The sequence below is a fragment of the Bubalus kerabau genome, chromosome 4 (assembly GCF_029407905.1).
Source record: "Bubalus kerabau isolate K-KA32 ecotype Philippines breed swamp buffalo chromosome 4, PCC_UOA_SB_1v2, whole genome shotgun sequence".
In the NCBI taxonomy this organism is placed as follows: domain Eukaryota; kingdom Metazoa; phylum Chordata; class Mammalia; order Artiodactyla; family Bovidae; genus Bubalus; species Bubalus kerabau.
Window position 1 is genome coordinate 127,998,699 of NC_073627.1, and position 23,651 is coordinate 128,022,349.

At 33.5% G+C, this 23,651-nt stretch overlaps 1 protein-coding gene across 2 annotated transcripts in view; it reads left to right on the plus strand.

Moving 5' to 3' along the window:
• ZCCHC7 (zinc finger CCHC-type containing 7) overlaps positions 1–23,651 on the plus strand; it is a 267,242-nt gene that overhangs the window by 230,533 nt on the left and 13,058 nt on the right. For both annotated transcript variants that reach the window (XM_055578547.1, XM_055578546.1), the window contains exon 6: positions 2,544–2,579. In XM_055578547.1, coding sequence (XP_055434522.1) covers positions 2,544–2,579 — 36 coding nt within the window. The remainder of the gene's footprint in view (positions 1–2,543; positions 2,580–23,651) is intronic.

A 23,651-nucleotide genomic window follows, 5' to 3' on the forward strand; every position in this document is an offset into this window, starting at 1 on the left:
CATTTTCTTTATTTTTTTCTGGACTTTCTAGTTCATTCCATTAGCCTTTATATCTCTGTACTTCATTGTAAATATTTTTAAATAAACATTTTAAAATGCTCCAGTTGTAATAGTAATCCTCTTGCTATGGAATTTACTTCATTTTATCTTAAGTTTTCCATGTAATATATTGGGTTGGCCAAAAAGTTCATTTGGCTTTTTCCATATGCTGTTTTATGTGTATGCAGTATATAAATATGCATACTATGGCATTATAAAAAGAAAAGAAAAATATATAAAGTAGCTTAGGAATGGTAAAAGAAGTTGAAGCTACAGCAAGCAAGAAACATTTATGTTTTAAGAGTTCATTAATGAGACATAGTTACATATCATATATCTAGAATTAAAGATACTTTATAATGGCACCTGTTTTTAGGTAAAATATTTCTTTTACTTCTTTTAACCTTACATGAAAATATATAGAAACTGTAAAATGGAACCATGTATGGGAAAGTTGAGTAAAAGTACTTGTGAGATAGTCAAGTAGGGTTTATAAAATTGTAACAGCATTATCTAATGAAAGAAAAGGAGTTTCATGTCTCTTAGTACTAATTTTCTGTATCAGGCATCATCTTCATATACAGTGCAATCAGATGATTGTTCAAAAACCAAGTAATTCTTTTATTACCAAATTGCTACAACACAAGAAAAGGTCACATGGTAGAGTGGCATTCTGCCAGAGTATGACAACTCAGTGATTGCGATTTTTCAACCGTATTATTCTGAGGACATTGTGGTAATCAAGAACTATCCATAACTAATGTATAAATAACTGCTTGCTTATCTCTACAGTAATCTAACTCAAATTATATGTACATAGCAAAAAGCTTATGATGGAAGGTAGGAAATGAATATTTAAGGGTATCTTGTACATTAGATCTTTGCATGTAAATATGTTTATAAAAATATGTGCATACATATACACACACACATATATATATGCATACATACATAATATACACACACACATCTGTAAGAACTTTTGTATCCTACAAGTTTGTATCTATTGTTTGGTATCTAACAGAATCTTTGCCTTCTGAAGCTACTTTTTACTTTCTAATAATAGTTTGCTTTTGAACAGTGTTGTTCATCCAGAGATTACTGTATATAAGTGGCTTTTTTTAGTTAGACACCTTAGTTTACATGAATATGACATTTAAATTGGAAAGTTGGCCACTAAGAAGTCTAATTTGCACACCTTTCTTTAGAAAATTCCATTGGATAGTTAAGCTTAAGATATATAATGGATAAAATTTTTAGCATGGTTGGAACATACGTACTTTTATCACTAATAATGGTATAATCAGTAGAGATTTTGCCATTCAGAAGTTATTTTCTGAGTTATTACCATGCCCGTAATATTTTAGATTGTATGAATCATCTTTGTTACTTTTATCACTACCCTGAAAAATAAAGAGGAATGACAAATTAAGTAAAGAATTGTTTCAAAGATTATAAAGGTTTAAAAAAGATATAAATCACTCTTAATGTTACGTACGCATATGTGTATGTATATGTTTGTGTGTGTATATATATGTGTGTGTATATGCATTTTTAAACAAAAGCTATAAACTCACATCCACTTTAAGGATTGCCATTTACTTAGCTTGGTAGTTTAATTTGTTAAAATCATTGCTGTCTTATAGTTATTATTAAAAATATTTTTTGTCTTCAATAGTTCTTTTTCTGAGACAATAATAAACTGATCAACTATTCATGAAGAACTTAGAAAATGTGTCTCTTTAACAGAGTCATAATTTAAGCATAAGGAAAGATTTATATGTGTGTCCATAAGGAAGTATCTCCTAACTGGTTTTTGTTGCTGTTGCTTTTGCTTGTTTTGGTTTTGTTGTTACCTATTCTGGCTTCAGTAAATCATTCTTTTACAAAATTATTGTGGTTTTATTGGGTTTTTAAAGTTACATATCTATAAATGTAACAGTGGAGAAGACCTGACTTTTATGGGAAAAGTCAAGATTCTTAAAGCTGTCTTTTGTTTTGCTTTTTTAGTTCTTTTTTATGTATTTCATAGATTATAGCAAGTGATTAGGTAAAACATCAGAAATTTATAACTACAGTGAAGTCTTCTTAAAAGTAGTTGCTATTTAATTGTTTTCTATCATACTACCAGGGTTCAAAATGTTCTTTTAAAAGGTGTACTTGGTGAGTCTTATTGATTTTTGAACACTGCTGTTCATTTATCAGTTTAACTGAGTTATGGCTCTTAATCACATCTTAGTGCCCAAAACTTCTAACCTGAAAAGAAAAAAAGAGAGAGAAAACTTTGTTACTGGCTTTCTGACAATGGCAGGGAGTGTGTTAAACCAGTGTAAAATTCAATTAAACTGTCTAGCCAGGTTTTTGAAGCTGAAATGCAGACCCTTTCTGTTAAGCTTCTTATTTTCCTGTGACCGACACCGGTGGATGCTGGGTTATGCCAAAACCAACAGGCTGTAAAGTACCTTGTTTCATGCTCGCAGCTGATCAATATTTTTATTTTCCAGGCTTGCCCAGAAATCTGGAGGCAGTATCACCTAACGGTGAGTAGAAACACCTTTTTTATTTTCCCCAAGACCTAGCCTATTTACCCTTCTCTGAACTGTTGACCATAAAATATAGACAAGCATCTTCTACTGGAAGATAATAAAAATCTGAAGCATTTTTGCACTGAGAAAGCAATAATATACTTTTTCTCTTCTCCCCTGCCCACTACTCTGTCCTTTATTTTCCAGTTCTTGAAAGATTTTCATTGTTTTTTATTACTCACATCATTTAATGATTACATCATGGTATTTCTCAGTTTTCCTAGATAACATTCATTAAAGGGGAAAAGTATACTAGGCGCAAAAAAGAACAGTAGTAATTCAGCAATCCAGTGTCTTTAATATGTTGTATTATCTACAGTCCACAAGCATACTATCCACACTATGTTCCATTATAATTTTTCTGGCTTTACAGAAAGCTTTACACATTATGTTTTAGTGAAGCTAGAAAAAACTTAGTGTATCTTAAACATAGAACAATTCAGCTGTCATATCCTTAAGCCCTTCTTGACTTACTCAAAATGTATAAGTATCTTCTTTATACCATTTAAGTTATTTAATTCTTTGGTTTCCTTTTACTATGATTTTAGGCCAAGTAGAAGCAGAAAACATAGTCTGCTGTGGAATCAAATTGACTAAAGCTCAATATTATGAGTCAGTTTATTTTTAATATTTAGCTTAAATAATTTCAGTAATTCACCATAGACCCACTAGTCATTTCTTTTAATATATTAAATATGTTGTGCTGAGCAAGAAACAACAATAAAAATTACTGTTGTACTTATACAGTTATGCAGTATATTTAAAAGCAGTTCTTTAAAGTTTAACTTAATAAAAAAGTTTTTTGTTTGTAGGAGGACATAGTAAAATAGAAACGGTAAAGTTTTTACAAAGCATGTCTTCTTTCTGCTCTCCCCTTAAGAAGTAAAAACAAACCAATAAGTCGACTCAGACTATCAGTGTGCCTGTTACAAGCCCCAGAAGTACCTCAGGTGGTTTGTTTTCACATTTTATTGTCACTGTTTACTTTGTTGAAAGATGCTTGGTAGAAAGCTGTAGTTCCTCTACTATCCTCGATCCCAAATTGGGTTTTGTTAAAATTCTTTAGTGTTATCCCCTACTCAAAAATAAATAAATACGCACACATGTGAGTGAGCACACGCACACACACATATACACATATTACACATATTGTTACAGATATAATGCATATGAATACATTATGTTTATGTATAGGTAGCAGTTTCTTTATCCTAACACACTATAGTGAAATTCTTAGCCTAAACTTAACTGGAATCGAGTCATGTATTATACTTTTCACTCTTTGGAACTGTGTAGCAAGTTTTTCATCAGCATTTTTATTAAGTAATAGCCTAATGTATATGACATTGCATTAATTTTCTATTTTCCTGTAAGTTAGAGAATTCCAATCATGAAAACTTGAAGTGTAGGAAATACTATTTTAAAACTATTCTTTTCATTATTTGCACCTGTATTTTTTTTTATATAACTATCATAGAAGGATAAAAATCAATGTTTGGTATAACAGATATTTTAAGGTTTGTTTAATATTATAGCTTTTGAAAAACATAAATTGTAAAAGGAATAGTTAGAAAAAAGTAAAAACAAAATGAATTTGCCTTTGGAGAAATTACAGTATATTCTATCTGTAGGTTTAACAAAATCATTTCGAAAAGTTTGTCTTAAATCTGGGATCATGATTAATTTTTCAAAATAATATTGAAATAACTATCACAATTCTAAATTATCAAGTTTCAAATAATAAGTAATTAAGTGTTAGTTTCCTGTGCAAGCATAAATGCAAAACAAGTATATTTATAATCGTGTACATCAATCCAGCTAAACTAATTATGCATATAGGCAATATCCTAATGTGTGCAATTAAGCAATATTTAATCTTGAATAAAAGCAAGATACATGATGATTTTAGTCATCTTCAGCTCTTTTACTAAGCGATGGACTGCCATCTATTGACTCATGGTAGCCCTCACACATGAATGTGGCGTCAGTCAGGGCAGTGACCAACTAATGAAGCCCAGGTTAGAACTGCTGTTGTATAGTCATTTAAACTAATCTTCTTAAAATTGGATATTTCTACACATAATCATTGATTAATTTCTTTTTCTAACCAAAACATGCCCATTTCTTATTCAGAATGAACTATGCTTTCTTTTTTGAAGGAAGAAGTGGATTTGTATATCTGGTTTAGAAATGTTTACATTTGAGAAGTTTTTGATTGCATTTATCTGAGTGCCAGTCAGTGAGGATAGAAGGACATTTACACAATCTAAAGTTTACTACAATTTAAGATCTATCCAGGAATCACTTTCTTTAAAAAAAAAAAAATCTGTAGGTTAAACATAGTTTTATTTCTCAAACACACAGGAAAGATGGTAGAGTTGACTGGTTTAAATGAGCCTATGAAATCAAATCAGAAATTTCTTAAAACATTCTGAAATAAGAAAATTAAAGAAGTATTCACTATTTTCAGTAATTTCATGAGAGGTCAAATAAAGTCTCCTTTATAACTTATATCTGAATAATAGCTTTTTAACTAGACTTGACTAGACTCACTATATTAATAAAGAAAAAAGAAATAAGACCATCATCCTAAAGGGTGCATCCTAATAAAACTCTGGCACTACATATATTTATATATATCCATATTATAGCAAATATTTGGCCATGTCATTTTTCTTTATATATTTATTTAGTGGCTATAAAATTATATCATATAATTTAATGACTTTAGATTATCAATTTGTAGATCTGCATGGGAAAAAGAATAATATATGATTTTTATTTAGCAGTTAAATAATTTTTCTGATTAGTTTATGTATTTACCTCCTTCAAAAAATGTTTAGAAAGTTTTTAAAATCTTCAATAATATAGCACTGTTCTTGTATTTTAATTTCTGTAATATTTTCAGATTTTGGTAAAGCCTAACTTTGAATATTCTTTTTCATCTTTCAGATAACTCATTCTAGATTTTAAAAATTTCCCTCTTTAACTATTCAAGAAGGAAAGTCCCTTCCCCCATCCCCTGTCATTTCTAGTCTCATTTATATTAAAAATCCCAGGCCAAAATGGCCACCAACAGAGTTTTACAACCAACAGAATTTTTAACTAGTAGAGGCTATAATTTGACATGTTTTAGACATTTTGTTAATCTTGTTTTTAATCTACTTACTTTAAAAAGTAACCAGGAGTTTGCTATTTGGGGGGCAGATGTATTAAGAACCAAAAAGGACAATACATCTTTTATGTTTAATTTTGTGCTTGGATTTCTTTGTGTGCATTGTTAAAATGTGTTACAACCTACTACCTTTTATTTTAACTAAAAGTTTAAACAGGAAGCAAATGTGACCTCTTTGAAAGAATTAGGTTTTGAGTGTTTCTTTATATATAATGTTTGAAATACCTAGAATTCAAAAAGCAAAATACTTGCTCTCAGGGACATGAACAGAAAGGAATAGCTTCCCTGTCTTCCTTTCTAGTCTAGGAAAGGCTTGTGACCTGCATTTACTAGTAATTAATAGTAGTCTTACCTGAACTAATTGAATGCCAGAGTGTATCTTATGGACCATCACTAACGATATCATTTCATCTTGCCACTTAGTTTTCTCTCCTTACTTGAAAACATCAATTTAGAAATGCGTTCTTTGGATTTTCACAGTATGGAAATGGGAGTTTGAATGTTACTCTCTAAAACATTCTCTGCCATACATTGAATAGGCAACCCTAAATGCCAACAGATTCAAATTTAACTTTAGAACTGTGTTTTATAGTCCAGAAGGAAGGACCAAGAAAGTGGAATTTCATTATGAGGCAACAGTTATACAAAGGCATTTATCCTGGAATTGTGATATCAGTTAGGGTGGGTGACAGTTTTCTACCTGGCTAATATTAAAATGGAATATATTTTAATTAACTTAAAATGTGAAAAAAATGAAGAGTTAAAGAGCTTCAAAAAGTCAGCCTCAAGCCAAAACCTTTTCTTTTCATGGACAAAAATCTCTCCCTCTTTTTCTCTTTCTCTCTCTTCATTGACTATATATTGGGAATCCTAGATCTCCTAATGAGAGCTTCTTGGCTACATAAACAGAACTGCAAAACCCACAAGAACCCCATCCACACAGCGGATATCAAGTGCTAGGACTTTGATTTTTCTTCCATGTATGTGTGTCTTTGGAAATAGAACTGGTTACATACTGTGTTTTAAAATGTCAGATACCTCCAAACAGAGTGAGAACTAAGCCTCACTCTATTTTAAAATTATTTAAGTCACCTTTTTCTTCATACTTTTTTTTTGAAGACTGGCATACAAATTATCACAAACTAAGACTTTATAAATTCATTTTGGAGGCCCTTATTTTGGTCTTTCAGTTCACTTTGCCAGCTTCCTTACGAACTGGGAATACTCTTGTTTAAATTGTAGGGCTTTTCCCTCTGTGTCTTGAATCACTATGGTTAAGTGTTGTTATTAAGATATTACATCTCTGTAAAATTTTTCAGAGTTTTAGTTTTTATTAAAATGCCCTTAATACTAGAACACTACCATAAATGTGAATGTACTCTGCTCTGAGGATTCAGATTGTACATGACTGTTTTGTAGTACCTCAGGGCCATCTTTCCATAGTAGTACTAGAAAATAAATCATGCTGCTTTCTGTTTCAGGTTACTTTGGTGTCTGAATAAAAAGAGTTTTCTGAATAAGCATTGATGACTTATTTTCTAATATTCCATTTTGATAGCAGAGATAGAAAATATATTTGTACAGTGACCAAAATTTTTAAAGATTTTTTTCAAATGGAAAATTTATGTGAGTACTTTAATATTTACTTAAAACACTCACCTTGTTCTTAAAGAATTTAGTGTCACCATTTTGCTAATAATTTTTTAGTTCAATCTAACCATGTTTTGAATTTAGTATAAAAGATAATTACTACATTTACAGAGTAGGTCAACTGATTTTTTTCACTAGCATGTTGGACCACATTTGCTAGAACTTATCGTTGGTAGCAATTGGAAAATGCAATTTCAAAGCAAATGAAACCTGGAATTATCAATCTCAATAAATGAGATTCATTTAAAAATAAATACAATTTGCCAAATCATCAAAAAGCAATTTTCGAAAGCTTCTGTAATAGGAAGGGGGAAAAAGGTGAATGTTGTGAATTATAAATGCATATGTTATTTTTACTCTCACAGTGTTTCCTCAGACCTCTAGACATTGTATATACACAAACTTATTTTTGAATTTGAATAGAATAAATTATTTAGATTTGAATATAGTTTATTTCTATTTATTAAAGCACATGAGAGAGCCTTCATATTTTTATTTTGTCAAAGGAATATTGAGGTGTCATCTCCTTCAGTGAGAATGCCCAACTTACTTGATTTCCAGTATTTAATGCAAAAATTAGGTTTTTTTAAATGGGGAATCAATATGGCATATTTTGAGTAGTTGTTTTAATATATTTGAATAATATCAAGTGCTTTATGAAAATATTCTAATGTAGATTTAAATGTTTCAGAAGAAATGAGAAGTATGCAGCATTCACACAATCTAGAACAGATTCTTTATAAATATTTTGTCCAGGAAACGGCTGTGTTTTTGTCATTTTCTAAGTATCTTTAATGTCCTAATCACCCATTATTGTGATTTCTGGTTTTTTTAGGTAGTGCATGTTGCTAATAATAAACTAATTGAATCTTAAGCTCTATTATAAACTTCCTTTCTTCAATTGACAAAAAAAATTCCTGTGCTGTTTGTATGCCCCTTAGTGGCTGGGAACAAAGTCTATTACATATAAGACATATATTTACTATATGGGCTTCAAGTTTTACTTCCATTTTAGAATTTTAAAGAAATACCTATTGCGGTTTATATTTTCTTACCTGTTAATAAATGTTTCTCCTAAAGATTATAGAAGCATGGAAAATTACATTTGGGCTTTTTGCTACTCTTTTTTTCTTTTCCGTAGTGTGTTCACCTTTATACTTACGAAGGAATTATAGTTAGTCGTTATAGGGGCAATTTCTTCTTGATACTTAAATTTTGTTACAATTAAATCTCAGTTTCTAAGTATTTATAATTTTAGCATGTATAACATTTTTAAAATATTTTCTTTCTTCTCCTTAAAAAACATACATCATTCATATAATCCCAAAGAAAACTACATTGTGTTTTCCTTTGAAGCTCTACACTTTGAAATATTGTTCCAAATATGACAAAAGTCAATGTAAGCAAAGAGCCTGAGAATTTTCAAGATTCATGAAGTTTAATACTTCACAATAATACCTAGCTGTATAATAAATTAGAATTTAAAAATCTGAAATGTAGAATGCTTATTTTTTGTCAGGTTAAATACACGTTAAGAGTATAGAATTATTAGGTAGGACAATTTTAGCATATTTGAGTGATTGTTATTCATATGTGCTTTGAACACGTGGTTCACACATTCCTTAAATATATTCCAGGTGATTGAGCTTGTCATGATCTTCTCTGGACATTTCAATGCAAGAATAAAAGTATACTGGACCAGTGATATTTGTAGTAAGCATTCCTTTTAGTAGTCATGCATGTGAATGACATGGTAGATTACAGTAATTCCTAACAGGTTTTAAGTGTTTAGGAATTGATTATTCACAATCATGATCAACTCTAACCTTTAAAGGTTTTGTTCAGTCATTTGACTAATCTTCAGGAAAAGGCTCCTGAAAGAACCCCTTGACTTATTGACATGAATAATCTCTCTCAATTAGTGTTATATTTTCTGTTATGATATAAAATACAGTTGTAAACTTAGGTTGAATTAAGTTTCATATTTTAAAAGCAAAATCTCTTAAATTACTATAAGTTAATGAATTGCTGATAAACCCAGATTTTAGACTTGGAATTCATTTGCCACTTGATCCCCAGATACCAGAAAGTCATGAGAGTTACATTTTTGTACATTTGCAGATATTTTCTTCTAGCTGTTTTGAGTTCAGCATTGGTCCTCCAAGACCAACAACTCTGGTTTTTTAGAAATATCTAAACTATTACATGAAGAAAAATACTACATGTTTAGAGGACAGTTGAACAAAAATATTTTTTAAATATCTTTGGAATTAAAATAGATCTCCCCCTTAATTGGTATACCAGTACACTACTAGATCACATTTGAAAAACAAGAATTATTCACTAAGAATGTTCAGAAATCCCTATTAGCTTTGTAAAAAGGATTCATTGTATAAATCAATTGTTAATAAAGCTATCCCAGTATTTTAATTCCTCTTTTCCAAAACTCATACAGAATTAACTCTTAAATAGATTTTAAGGTCACCTTTATAATTTTGTAGTATATGGATGTCTATAAATACCAGTTTTACATAAGTATTGTTCCTTTACATGTATTTGTGGATTATCCCACATTTCTTTTCAGTTAAGGGAACTAAATTTTGGATTGTTCCTTAACTATATTTATACAATAAAATCTTAATTCCCTCATTCTTAAATCAGTCACATTTCATTTATTTGTCTTTATATCATATTCCTTCTCACATATTAAAGTCTTTAGAAAAATGTGCTGTAAAATTGGGGTGAAAGGGCAGGCTTATTTCTGAGGAAATTACTAGGAAATGTTTTAATCGTAATATGGGGGAAAGAATGCCAGCTTTGGGATCAGACTGTGCTTTAAATTATAACTTTGATTTACTAGCTGTGCAAACCTAGTTAAAATATTTCCCTTTTGAGACCCTCAGTTTCTTCATCTGAAAAATGGGTATAAAGCCTTCTAGGGTTGTTGTAAGTATGCTGTGAAGTACTTGGCACAGTACCTAACACACAGCCTATGTTCAACACTCTGTGAGCTCCAGTACAGCCATCCCACAGATGACTCACTCCTGTAGAGATAAAACACTGGATTAGTATCCCAAACTCAGATTATGTATTTTAAAGTCTTCTATTTGCCTAAGATGAGATCCATAATGACCCTTTTCATGTCTGTCTCCTAAAAATGTTTCCTCCTTAGAGCTGTTGAAATGAAATCCCCATAAGCAGTGTCTTTTCTTAAAATTATTTACCTCAGTTTTCATTTTCTAGTTATTTATGCTCATCTTCTTTCTAGAAATATAGGTGAGTAACTTTTAATTAAATATAGCAAACAAATTATTTTCTTAATTTGATTTGCCTAAAAATCATTATAAAGACTTTTTAAAAGTAGATCACAAACATATTTACTCCCTCTCTTAGTGAAAATGATGATATAGAATGTGTACCATTACAAAGATAAAATGATATCATTTTGAAAAAAACACATTGTTAATAAATGTATAATTCTTAAGTGGTAACTTCAGTGTCATCTGAATATAGTTATCTCTTATAAGCAATTATAATACTTTCTACCAAAGCTAGAGAGTTTATGTTAATCAGATAACAAAATGAAGCAAAATAGCATATCAATTTTTTGCCCTTCAGGTAAAACTGCTTCCTGTGCCTTTATATGACTGATGCCAGAAACCAGCCTGATTTCACAAAATATTGAGTTATAAGAGCTTGGTCAGTTGTTCTGAAGACTCCCACCCATATTCTCATATAGGTCCAGCAGAAAGGACAACAAAAAATTAAACACTACCTCAATGGAAGTGATTGATAGTCTTTCAAAGAGCATTCGTATTCCATATTCTTTATTTTAGGACAAGCAGGAGCTAAGATGGAGCGTATTGTAAAAGCATTACTTCCCCCCCTTTAAGCAGGTACTTACTGCTGTGGAATTCTCTACCTTTGTGGCTGGTGGCTAAGAGTATTTCAGTAGGATAAGCATGGGTGGGCTATCAGCAGGGGAAGAAGTATGTTGTAAGTCATGTGAAGTTATGACAAAAATGAGAATCTCGGGGCTTATTTGGATCCCCTGTGTATTAGCTAATAAATATAATAAAGCTATGGTTCTATTATTCTACAGTTTTTCAGTGGGATAGTTTATGTGCAATTATATGCAAAATATATAGGCAGATTTGAATATGTTAAGCACTGCATGTGGTTGTAAGATGTATATTAATGTGGTTTCTGTGTTTTATAGTCTACCCCAGTAAACATTCACATAAAATATCAATGGCTTCACACATGTATGTGTTCTTCTCTTTCCCTTCCCCCCACATCCTGTCTCCACGCCCTCCTCATCCCTCCACCCTTCATCAAAGCTTGTGGTCCTTTTCCATCCGTGTACTAAAAGGTTCTTTGTAAACCAGGCCATTTGTCCATCATTGTTTGGGGTCCAAACAGTGGTAAGATACCCTGTCACCGATCCCGCGTGCTATGAATGGCAGCTCCTCTCCGGACAATTGGCGGAGGGGCCGAGAAATATTCCTGAGAGGATTATTTAACCTTTCAATTTAGAGGGCACAAAGCCTAGCTGATTAATGAACTTTCTGATGGGCGCCGATAAGCGGATCTATTTCTTTATTTCCGCTAAAAGTGATTCCTTCTCCTGTCCATATTACTATAATCTTAAACATAAAATGTGGCAAATAGATTAAAAAACAGCACTAAAGAGTTTATCTGGCTGGCAAACTGAAGGAGCTAAATTAAAATTGGTAATGACAGCAGTGGCTCAGCCTCATATATGGTTTTTAAATGCACTGTGTATTTTGAAGAGACTTATTCTCCAGCACGACTGGTAATGACTGCTTGTGGTGCACAGTCTGGGGCTGGCTTCTGTTATCCCCACCCCACCCCACCCCCCACCCCCCAAAAAAAATGAGTTGTGTTATCTGGATGGCTGCAGACACATACGCATCCCCCTTTCTCACTGCATGGGCAGACAAGGTCGATAGCATTACAAGGTATTTGTGGCAGTGCTTGTTTCAGTTTTCAGAGCTGCCAGTTTCCAGGCGGATTTGAATTACAAAAGAAGAAGCTGGCATGAAAATTGAAAGGTTTTATCGGCTGGTCTGAAGCCTCATAGCACATTGCTTATTTATGCAGTCCATTTGCACCAGGAAATATAAAAAGGAAATACATTTTTAAAATAAGGCCATAAAGACCCAGATATGTTTAAGATGGCAAATAAAATATAGATACCTATAATATCTTTCCAGGAAACGATTTTCACTTAATGTTGCACATTACTTCAGAAGAGCATTTATGTTGCTGTCATAAATTTGTGCGTTTGTGTCACTATGTAGGTAGTCTCTGGGGATTAAGAAAGAAGCCTTTGCTAACTTACTTTAAAATTAAAATAGACGGAGGGATAGCTCTGCAGTTTGAGAGCTACATTGGAAATATTTAAATAGGGTGGTAAATTAAACTTAAACTAACATTTTTGCATTCCATGTAAAATTAGCTATGGCCCAGTGAATAAATGCCACTACCTTTGGAGAAAATTGGGATGCTTTTTAAGCCATGAAGATTTGGAGCATTCAGAGGGTAAATTAATGTGATCCTTACTGTCTTGCATGTGTTCATTGTTCTCTGCTTACTGAGGTTTTCTTTTTTGTTGTTGGTTTTTTGGGGGGGAGGTCAAGTAGGGCTAGAATGTCATTTACAAAAGGAAAAACCATAAATTAATAAATTTAATAGCTCCTTATAAAACTTATGCTTCATTCATTTTAGTCTTCAAATATATTGTCTGTTAGATTTTGCCTAACACTTAACATTGTGAATATACTATCTGGTTGGGAGTTATACCAACTGTTTACCTCTATCCTTATTACTGTAGTGTAGTTTTGACTTGAAAAAGATACAGTCATGTAATCCCTTACACTGTAGGCTACATAAAATAAAGATATAAGTATACAAACATACAGTACTTCAAGGACTTGAATACTTAATGGTCTTGCCACACTGGCTATTTGCGGCCTTCAACCCATTGGCTTATAAAACTTAAGAGTGTCCAAAAGAGGGGTAGGGAGGAAGTTATGTGTACATAGGAAATTTCAAATCAAATTTCAAATCAGAATAAAGCAACATACTTTATTTGCTGCAGTTCAAATGAACACTGTTTTAGAATTCATCTTCGAATAAAGCAAATTGCTCTATTACTCCACTTAACCATGAGAGATGCAATTTTTTATTTTTTATTTTTTTTTTTTTTGCAGTTTTCTTTTTTACCAGTGTCTGGTACCTTTCTCATGTTTTCATGACCTGGACTAATTACTTCATGTAGTTTTTTTTTTAACAGAGAAAATATCAAAAGCATACACGTCTGCTGCATGCTAATGATGTGCTGTACATTTTTTCATGAATTTTCATAAGGATTTTTTCTACGTAGCATGTGTGGCTTAATGATGTAATCACCCGATAGACTAGAAAATGCTCCAAAGGAGACGTTACGGTCTGTTGTGTACATAATACATGTTTCAAAAATCTGCCTAATTAAGGAATTACTCGATGGATTGGGAGTCTGTTGGGTACATGACATAGTTTTTTTAACACATAGAAAATACAGGTATGTCATTATATATGATGCTTTTAATGGAATTTTTAGGATATAAGGGAAATTAATGGCAATGTCTGCTGGAATACAGTTGAATTCTTTTTTTTCCACTGAGGAAAAACAAAGCTTAAAAATTTTCGGAAGCTTTGTTTTAAAATAATTTCAAAGCCTTTAGCTTGAGAAGAGACTTTGTTCCCAGGTCTCTCACAGGGAAGTAATACTATGAATATTTGTCAGAACAGTATGCAAATGGAAGGTTTTGTTCAAACCATGGGTGGAATAGGCCTGGAGTTCAGGTTGCTAGGTGTGAGGGCCCACTCCAGAAAACCACTGAAAACGGAGAACAAGATACTAGCCTTTATAGGATAAGCATTTTTGCCTTTTCACAGACCCAGCTTTGGTTCAGTTCACTGCAAAACTATTTGCCCAACTTTAAAGTTTCTTTCTTTGATTCTTTTAGGCACCAGCTGTGATTTTCCTTGAATGTGTACCAGTTACTTTTCTGTTGGCATTTATTTTGTGAACAACACCAAAGGAAAGGGAAGGCATCCATTCTTTCCCTGATGATTTTTCATAAAACTAAGTAAAATACTTAGTATACTATATCTGATTCTAGAGTTGGTAGTAAAAATAATATATTTAAATTGGAGAAGTATGTTTTAAATTCAAATTTTTGTTCTGTCCAAATGTGAAATTCATGACATTAGGTCACTTCAACTAGTGGACTTTGACTATGTGGGCAAGGTTTTGGATTGTTGGAACATTTTCTTGACAAATCCTATTTGATTACTTGGGTTGGATATTTTAAAATACATGAATATAGGAAGGAGGCTTGAGCTGTTTATTAAAAGAATAAATTAATTGGAAATATTTTTGAAAGAATAAGGTAATTCTCAAGCATGAAAAGCATAGATTTGAGAGATGTGTATACAGATGTTCAGGAGGACTGAAGCTAAGCTCAGTGCTTTACTCAGTGTTACATTTGGTCATGAATACATTTAACTTCAAGCACTTAATGTATTTGCTTTTTAATCTATATTCATATAACAAATTATATTAATAAAAACATAGTCTAATCTTTAAGCATATGTATGATTATAAAAATAAGTCTATTTTGCATTCACAGGAGTAGAAAATTCTCTTTAATTAATGAAATTGATTGCAGATCCTATATAGTAATGAGCTTCAACTAGATACAAGCCCTCATTGGATCAAAGTCAGTCTAGATAAGGGCAGCCCAAGGTCACAGAGGGAGATCCCCAGCAGGTTCATTTGCATAAAAAATTACTGTTAGAAATAGGACACTGAGGCAGCTCTGGCGTTTTGATCTCTTGGCCTTTGTCATGGAGATTCCTGGTAGTGAAGGGAGTAAGGCCAGTGTCCCAGATAATGATTAACTGTTTTAATGGCATTCATTCATTCATTCCGCACTAACTACTCATGCAGAAAAAAGGGTTATGTAAAATGACATTAGAAGAAAATCATTTGTAATCGTTGCATCGGGCTGCACTTTGAGAAGACATTAGGAGTAAATCCGTGGCGTGGTAGGCTTACACTTTATCTTCTGATATTTACTGAGTTTACTGGTGCATGAAAAGCTTTTAGCAAGAATAGCAGATGGGATGGACCTTTCATAGGTAATGCTATCTACCAGGTTATTACTTCTATATATTGATGGTAAAGTAATCTCCAAGATATCACCCTACAAATACAGATTATTTAAATGTCTGTAACCAAAAAACAAAAACAAACAAAACTGCTTTCATAAATAGTTCATTTGGTTATCCAGTGGGTCAGTCTGTAGGTAAATCTTTTAACTTTAAAAAAGTCCTAAAAAACTACATTCATTCCCTTGCATTTAACTTTTTGTCTGCAGTACAGACATGTATGACAGAACTTTGAACTTAGAGCTAATCAGTTGACACATTCTGCTTTAAATTGGACCTTTACCATTAATTAAAAATAAAGACATGCTCCAAGGCAGAAGTATTGAGTCACAGATTTCTATTTCTAACACTTTAAAGAGCTGTAAGATTTTTGTTAGGTCATAGTATGAAAACTTGTCTACTGGAAATCATTATTGAGTTTTCAGTACTGTATTTTCTAATACAGAAATGTTCTCTAATTAGGTAAGATCTAGGCTGATTTCATTCCTATTAAGTCTTAGTACATGATAGCAGCAGATAGCATTTGTCATGTCATTTACTAATTAATTATTGTGAAAGTTTGAATTTCCATAGCACGATATAAATACTGTTGCTATTTTTATTATAATAATGGAAGTTTTTAACTAGTGATATTATTCAGATGAATGAACATTCAGTGTTTGCACTTCATCCGGGGCATAAATGAACAGTGGGACTAAATATGAAGCTTTTTGAATGAGATTGCTTTGAAAATAAAATAAGTGTCAACATTAAACATGGTTTCAAAATCATGATTAGAAGGATCTCTCTGTTCCTGGTACTGTGACTGATTCCTGTTCTCTTTGTATTACTAATTCCTTCCTGGTTCTGCCAGAGTACATCACTCACCCTCAAGGTGAAGTATGAGAACTTACGAAGCTGTATTAATTTTTTCAGCCTTTTTAATATATCAAAGCATAATTTTATGAGTTCTCCCTTAATGACACAAAAAAATTAATGTTATTTCCCAAAGTATCCAGACTATTAAAAATAACTAAAATGTATTGGATGCTCACATGGTCCTTGCACTTTATATATGCATTGCTGCTGCTGCTGCTAAGTCGCTTCAGTCGTGTCCAACTCTGTGTGACCCCAGAGGGCAGCCCACCAGGCTCCCCCTCCCTGGGATTCTCCAGGCAAGAACACTGGAGTGGGTTGCCATTTCCTTCTCCAACGCATGAAAGTGAAAAGTGAAAGCGAAGTCGTTCAGTCGTGTCCGACTCTTTGCAACCCCATGGACTGCAGCCTACCAGGCTCCTCCATCCATGGGATGTTCCAGGCAAGAGTACTGGAGTGGGGTGCCATTGCCTTCTCCGTATATATGCATTATCTGATTATTAATTTATTAATACTTAGTGAACTCCTACTATACACCTAGGCCTGTTCCAGGAGTGAGGGTACAACACTGAACAAAAAAACAGACAACATCCCTGCAAGTTAGGGGACAGGCAAACCAAATAAGTAAACAGTACAGGTGTCAGATGTAGTGAGTACCTTGGAGTTTTAAAAAAAAAAGTAGTAAAACAGGATAGGGAACACCAATTGGAGGGAGCTAGCAGTGTTAAATAGGGTGGTCAGGAGGACCTTACTAAGAAAATGACATCTGAGCCAAGACTTGAAGGAGGCAAAGGAGCTTAATTAACCATGCTTATCTAGGGGAAGAGTGCTGCAGACAGACAGAGCAACATTGGTACTCTTTGCAATTTCCTCAAACTTAAGCAATAAAGTAAACTCAGAGAAATTCCATTAAGCTTTTGCTGTGTATCTTCAATCAGTAGCAGAGTTTCAGTATTCATGTCTACTTTAAATACTTTTATTGGCTGGATAATTCATGGTCACTTTCTAAAATTTTGGAGGCTGTAACATCTACTCATTCACCAGGTATTTATTGAGCATGTGCTGTGTTCTAGGTAAGATGTTGGGGGACTTTTTTTTGTCAAGAGCCAGATAGTAAATATTTTAGCTTTGTAGGCCTGTCACTGGTCTCTCCTTATAGCGTGAAAAGCAGCCTGGCTGTGTTCCAATAAAACTTTACTTAGGGACATCGAATTTTGAATTGTGTATACTTTTCACATCTTACAAAATATTTAATAAAAAAATTAAAAAAAAAACAGGACATGATACTTGGAAAAAAAAAAAGATTTTTAAACTGTTTATTTTTTTGTATTCTAAAAATGTGTTTTTTATTACAGACCTCTGTCCTAAAATGGATTTAATATTATCCCTTTCTAATATTTTATTTCTTTCAGCTTCACTGAAGTATAATTAAATTTCAGTAACCATCACATATTTATAAAGTGTACAGTTTGATCAGTTTGGATATATGTATACAAATCTAAGAGGCCATCAAAATGTATTATTTATTTAATAATGCATTTAATAAATGTATTATTATTTTTGGCTGCACCATGCAGCATGGGAGATCTCCATTCCCCAACCACGGATCAAACCCGTGTCCCCTGCAGTGGAAGCACGGAGTCTTAACCACTCCCAGTGGTTTAAAAGTGCTAGACCATTTTAAAATGTTAAAATCATTCTTGGGCCATACACAACAGGCAGTGAGCCGGATTTAGCCTGCCAGCCATGGTTTGCCAACACTTACTCTAGAATCTTGGCATAGGGATGCAGAGTGGACTAGATGAAGATGTCTGTCCTTAGCACGTCGCACTCTAGGAATGGGGAGGCAGATAATAATGAATAACCAGTTTAGTATATTAAAGGGTGACATAGGAAAAGGGGATCCAGAGCACTGTGGCCTCTAGTCTGAGAGGAAGTGACAGGAATGAACCACTGAAGAGTTGTGTTGTAGTGTGACTTTCTTTGTGTTCTGTACTCCCAGGGAGAAGCCAGAAGTATTGTGAGGGGTACAGGTGCCCCTGCACATGAGGAAGTCCCTGCTTGTATCCATACCAGTCAAGTCAAGTTCCAATGTCTGGATATACTTGCTAATTTGGTTCTCATCAACTCCCCTCATAATTACTTCCTTATCCTTTTGCATAGGATTTGAACCAATGGAACATTTACTCAGTGAAATAAATATAAGTGAGAGTATTTTCCTTCTCATGAATGAATCTAGAAATCTTGGCTCAGAGATAAATTGTCATGTATCTACACAGACACAGAGAAACTTTTAAACATAGATAAGTTTTCCAGAGAACATATATTATTTGGGGGATGGATTATGCTATCATTGGTTATAGTTTGTGCTAACAGTCACCAGTTAGCTGTTGAGTACCTACCATTAGCTTCATACTAGCTTCCCGTGCCACTTAAATCCAACGCTTTTCACCCTCATTTATGATCTGGTCCCTTTTCACCTCTAGAACCTCCTTTTCTCCCAATTTTCCTTCATCTATCACACTTCAAAGTTATAGATAGTTTTCAGATACTCAAATATAGCAAGCTTATGCTCACCTCAGAACTTTGCACTACCTATTCCCATGCCTTATGCCTAAAATGCTATTTCCCCAGTCATCACATAGTTGGTGGGGTTATTATGAGAAATGACCTTCGCAGTGTGAGTTCCCCCATACTCAATCTGAGTCACCACCAATGACTTATTTACACAACATTTTAATTGCCTATATACCATTTATTACTATCTGATACTGTCCGTGAATGTGTACTCTTGGTTTTATCTGTCTTTCAGCACTGGAGATGTGAGTAGCAATTTTTGTCTTGCTCACTGCTCCATTAGCTACTCTTTTTAAAAAATTTTTATTTATTTATTTTAATTGGAGGTTAATTACTTTACAATATTGTACTGGTTTTTGCCATACATTGACATGAATCAGCATGGGTGTACATGTATCCCCCATCCCGCAACCCCCTCCCACCTCCCTCCCCATCCCATCCCTCTGGGTTGTCCCAGTGCACCAGCCTTGAGTGCCCTGCTTAATGCATCAAACTTGGACTGGTGATCTGTTTCACATATGGTAAATACATGTTTCAGTGCTATTCTCTCAAATCATCCCACCCTTGCCTTCTCCCACAGAGTCCAAAAGTCTGTTCTTGATATCTGTGTCTTTTTTGCTGTCTCGCATATAGGGTCATCATTGCCATCTTTCTAAATTCCATATATATGCTTTAATATACTGTATTGGTGTTTTTCTTTCTGGCTTACTTTACTCTGTATAATAGGCTCCAGTTTCATCCACCTCATTAGAACTGATTCAAACGTGTTCTTTTTAATAGCTGAGTAATAATCCATTGTGTGTATGTACCACAATTTTCTTATCCATTCAGCTGCTGATGCACATCTAGGTTGCTTCCATAGCCTAGCTATTGTGAACAGTGCTGCGATGAACATTGGGGTACACATGTCTCTTTCAATTCTGATTTCCTCAGTGTGTATGCCCAACAGTGGGATTGCTAGGTCATATTGGCAGTTCTAGTTCCAGTTTTTTAAGGAATCTCCACACTGTTCTCCATAGTGGCTGTACTAGTTTGCATTCCCACCAACAAGTGTAAGAGGGTTCCCTTTTCTCCACACCCTCTCCAGCATTTTTGTTTGTAGACTTTTTGATAGCAGTCATTCTGACCGGCATGAAATGGTACCTCATTGTGGTTTTGATTTTAATTTCTCTGATAACAAGTGATGTTGAGCATTTTTTCATGTGTTTGTTAGCCATCTATATGTCTTCTTGGAGAAATGTCTGTTTAGTTCTTTGGTCCATTTTTTGATTGGGTCATTTATTTTTCTAATATTGAGCTACATGAGCTGTTTGTTTATTTTTTGAGATTAATTCTTTGTCAGTTGCTTCATTTGCTGTTATTTTCTCCCACTCTGAAGGCTGTCTTTTCACCTTGCTTGTAGTTTCCTTTGTTGTGTAAAAGCTTTTAAGTTTAATTAGATCCCATTTGTTTATTTTTGTTTTTATTTCCATTACTCTGGGAGGTGGGTCATAGAGGATCTTGCTTGTGATTTATGTCAGAGAATGTTTTGCCTACATTTTCCTCTAGGAGTTTTATAGTTTCTGGTCTTATGTTTAGATCTTTAATCAATTTTGAGTTTATTTTTGTGTATGGTGTTAGAAAGTGTTCTAGTTTCATTCTTTTATAGGTGGTTGACCAGATTTCCCAGCACCATTTGTTAAAGAGATTGTCTTTTTTCCATTGTATATTTTTGCCTCCTTTGTCAAAGATAAGATGTCCATAGATGTGTGGATTTATCTCTGGGCTTTCTATTTTGTTCCATTGATCTATATTTTTGTCTTTGTGCCAATACCATACTGTCTTGATGACTGTAGCTTTGTAGTATAGTCTAAAGCCAGACAGGTTGATTCCTCCAGTTCCATTCTTCTTTCTCAAGATTGCTTTGGTTATTCGAGGGTTTTGTATTTCCATACATATTGTGAAATTATTTGTTCTAGTTCTGGAAAAATACCATTGGTAACTTGATAGGGATTGCATTGAATCTATAGATTGCTTTGGGTAGTATACTCATTTTCACTATATTGATTCTTCCAATCCATGAACATGGAATATTTCTCTATCTATTTGTGTCCTCTTTGATGTCTTTCATCAGTGATTTATAGTTTTATATATATAGGTCTTTTGTTTCTTTAGGTAGATTTATTCCTAAGTATTTTATTCTTTTTGTCGCAATAGTGAATGGGATGGTTTTTTTAATTCTCTTTCTGTTTTCTCATTGTTAGTGTATAGAAATGCAAGGGATTTCTGTGTATTCATTTTATATCCTGCAGCTTTACTATATTCATTGATTAGCTCTAATAATTTTCTGGTGGCATTTTTAGGGTTTTATATGTAGAGGATCATGTCATCTGCAAACAGTGAGAGTTTTACTTCTTTCCAATCTGGATTCCTTTTATTTCTTTTTCTGCTCTGATTGCTGTGGCTAAAACTTCCAAAACTGTGTTGAATAGTAGTAGTGAGAGTGAGCACCCTTGTCTTGTTCCTGACTTTAGGGGAAATGCTTTCAATTTTTCACCATTGAGGATAATGTTTGCTGTGGGTTTATCTTTTACGGCTTTTATTATGTTGAGTTATGTTCCTTCTATGCCTGCTTTCTAGAGAGTTTTGATCATAAATGGGTGCTGAATTTTGTCAAAGGCTTTCTCTGCATCTATTGAGATAATCATGTGGTTTTTGTCTTTCAATTTGTTAATGTGGTGTATCACATTGATTGATTTGTGAATATTGAAGAATTCTTGCATCCCTGGGATAAAGCCCATTTGGTCATGATGTATGATCTTTTTAATGTGTTGTTGGATTCTGTTTGCTAGAATTTTGTTAAGGATTTTTGCATCTAGTTCATCAGTGATATTGGCATGTAGTTTTCTCTTTTTTGTGGCATCTTTGTCTGGTTTTGGTATTAGGGTGATGGTGGCCTCATAGAATGAGTCTGGGATTTTACCTTCCTCTGCAATTTTCTGGAAGAGTAAGTAGGATAGGTGTTAGCTTTTCTCTTAAATTTTTGGTAAAATTCACCTGTGAAGCCATCTGGTCCTGGGCTTTTGTTTGTTGGAACATTTTTGATTACAGTTTCAATTTCCATGCTTGTGATGGGTCTGTTAAGATTTTCTATTTCTTCCTGGTTCAATTTTGGAAGGTTATACTTTTCTAAGAATTCGTCCATTTCTTCCAAGTTGTCCATTTTATTGTCATATAGTTGCTGATAGTAGTCTCTTATGATCCTTTATATTTCTGTGTTGTCTGTTGTGATTTCTCCATTTTCATTTCTAATTTTATTGGTTTGATTCTTCTCCCTTTTTTCCTTGATGAGTCTGGCTAATGGTTTGTCTATTTATCTTCTCAAAGAACCAGTTTTGTTGATTTTTGCTGTAGTCTTCTTTGTTTCTTTTTCATTTATTTCTGCCCTAATTTTTATGATTTCTTTCCTTCTACTAACTGTGGGGTTCTTCATTTCTTCTTTTTCTAGTTGTGTTAGGTGTGCTGCTGCTGCTGCTGCTGCTGCTAAGTCACTTCAGTCATGTCCGACTGTGCAACCCCATAGACTGCAGCCCATGTTAGGTGTAAAGTTAGGTTATTTATTTGATTTTTCTCTTGGCCATTAATCTTAGAGCAATATCTGGCATGTATTAGGCACTCAGTAATTGTCTTTTGGGTGGTTTAAGGAAAGTATATACAGATGCTCATGCCACGTGCCTTGCACACTGATAATTGTCACTGATGGAGGCATCCTTGGACTTAGATTTTGCTCTGCTCGTCCCCCTCTTTTCTCATACACAATGTGGTTTCTTGAAAAAGTCATCTATATTCTGTTCTTCAGCATCTTCCTACTTGTAATAAACCCCTTACAATCTGGCTGGTGCCTCTGCCTCTCAAATGAAACTGCTCACACCAGTTGCCAACAACTTCCTGGCTGCCATGTCTAATGGATTTTGTAGTCTTTGTTATATTTGATTCATCAGTGGTGTTTGACAACTTCTCCATTCTGCCTTCACATCCATGGTACCATCTCTTTAGGTTTTATTTCTTTCCCTTAAACCATTATGTGCTTATGGTTGCAAATTTTATGTCACATCAAATAATATCTTTTAGATGGAAAAATTATTTCTCCTTACTAACTTCATGTCTTCCTAGCACTCTGCTACCTGAACAGATTTGTAAGCCACTGAGCATGAGTGGTACGTGCTTCTGTGCATACCTGTTAAAACTGTATTTAATGGCTTTTTGCTAGTCTCAATTCATGATCCCCACTTTTTATTGAAGGATGTATTTGTTGGTTGTGTTTTTGATTATATCCCAATTTGTAATAGCTGAAGTTGTAAATTCCATTTTGTATTTTCAGTAGAAAGCATCTTTCAGGTTACTGTCATCCTCCAGTTTTTCATTTTAGGAAACAGGAGCTAAAAGTAAAGTTGTTTGAAGAAGGTTACTTTTATAACCTATAGTTTATTTTCATATATCAAGAAAATAAAACATCCACAATCTACCTATTTGGCACATTAAATAAAAAA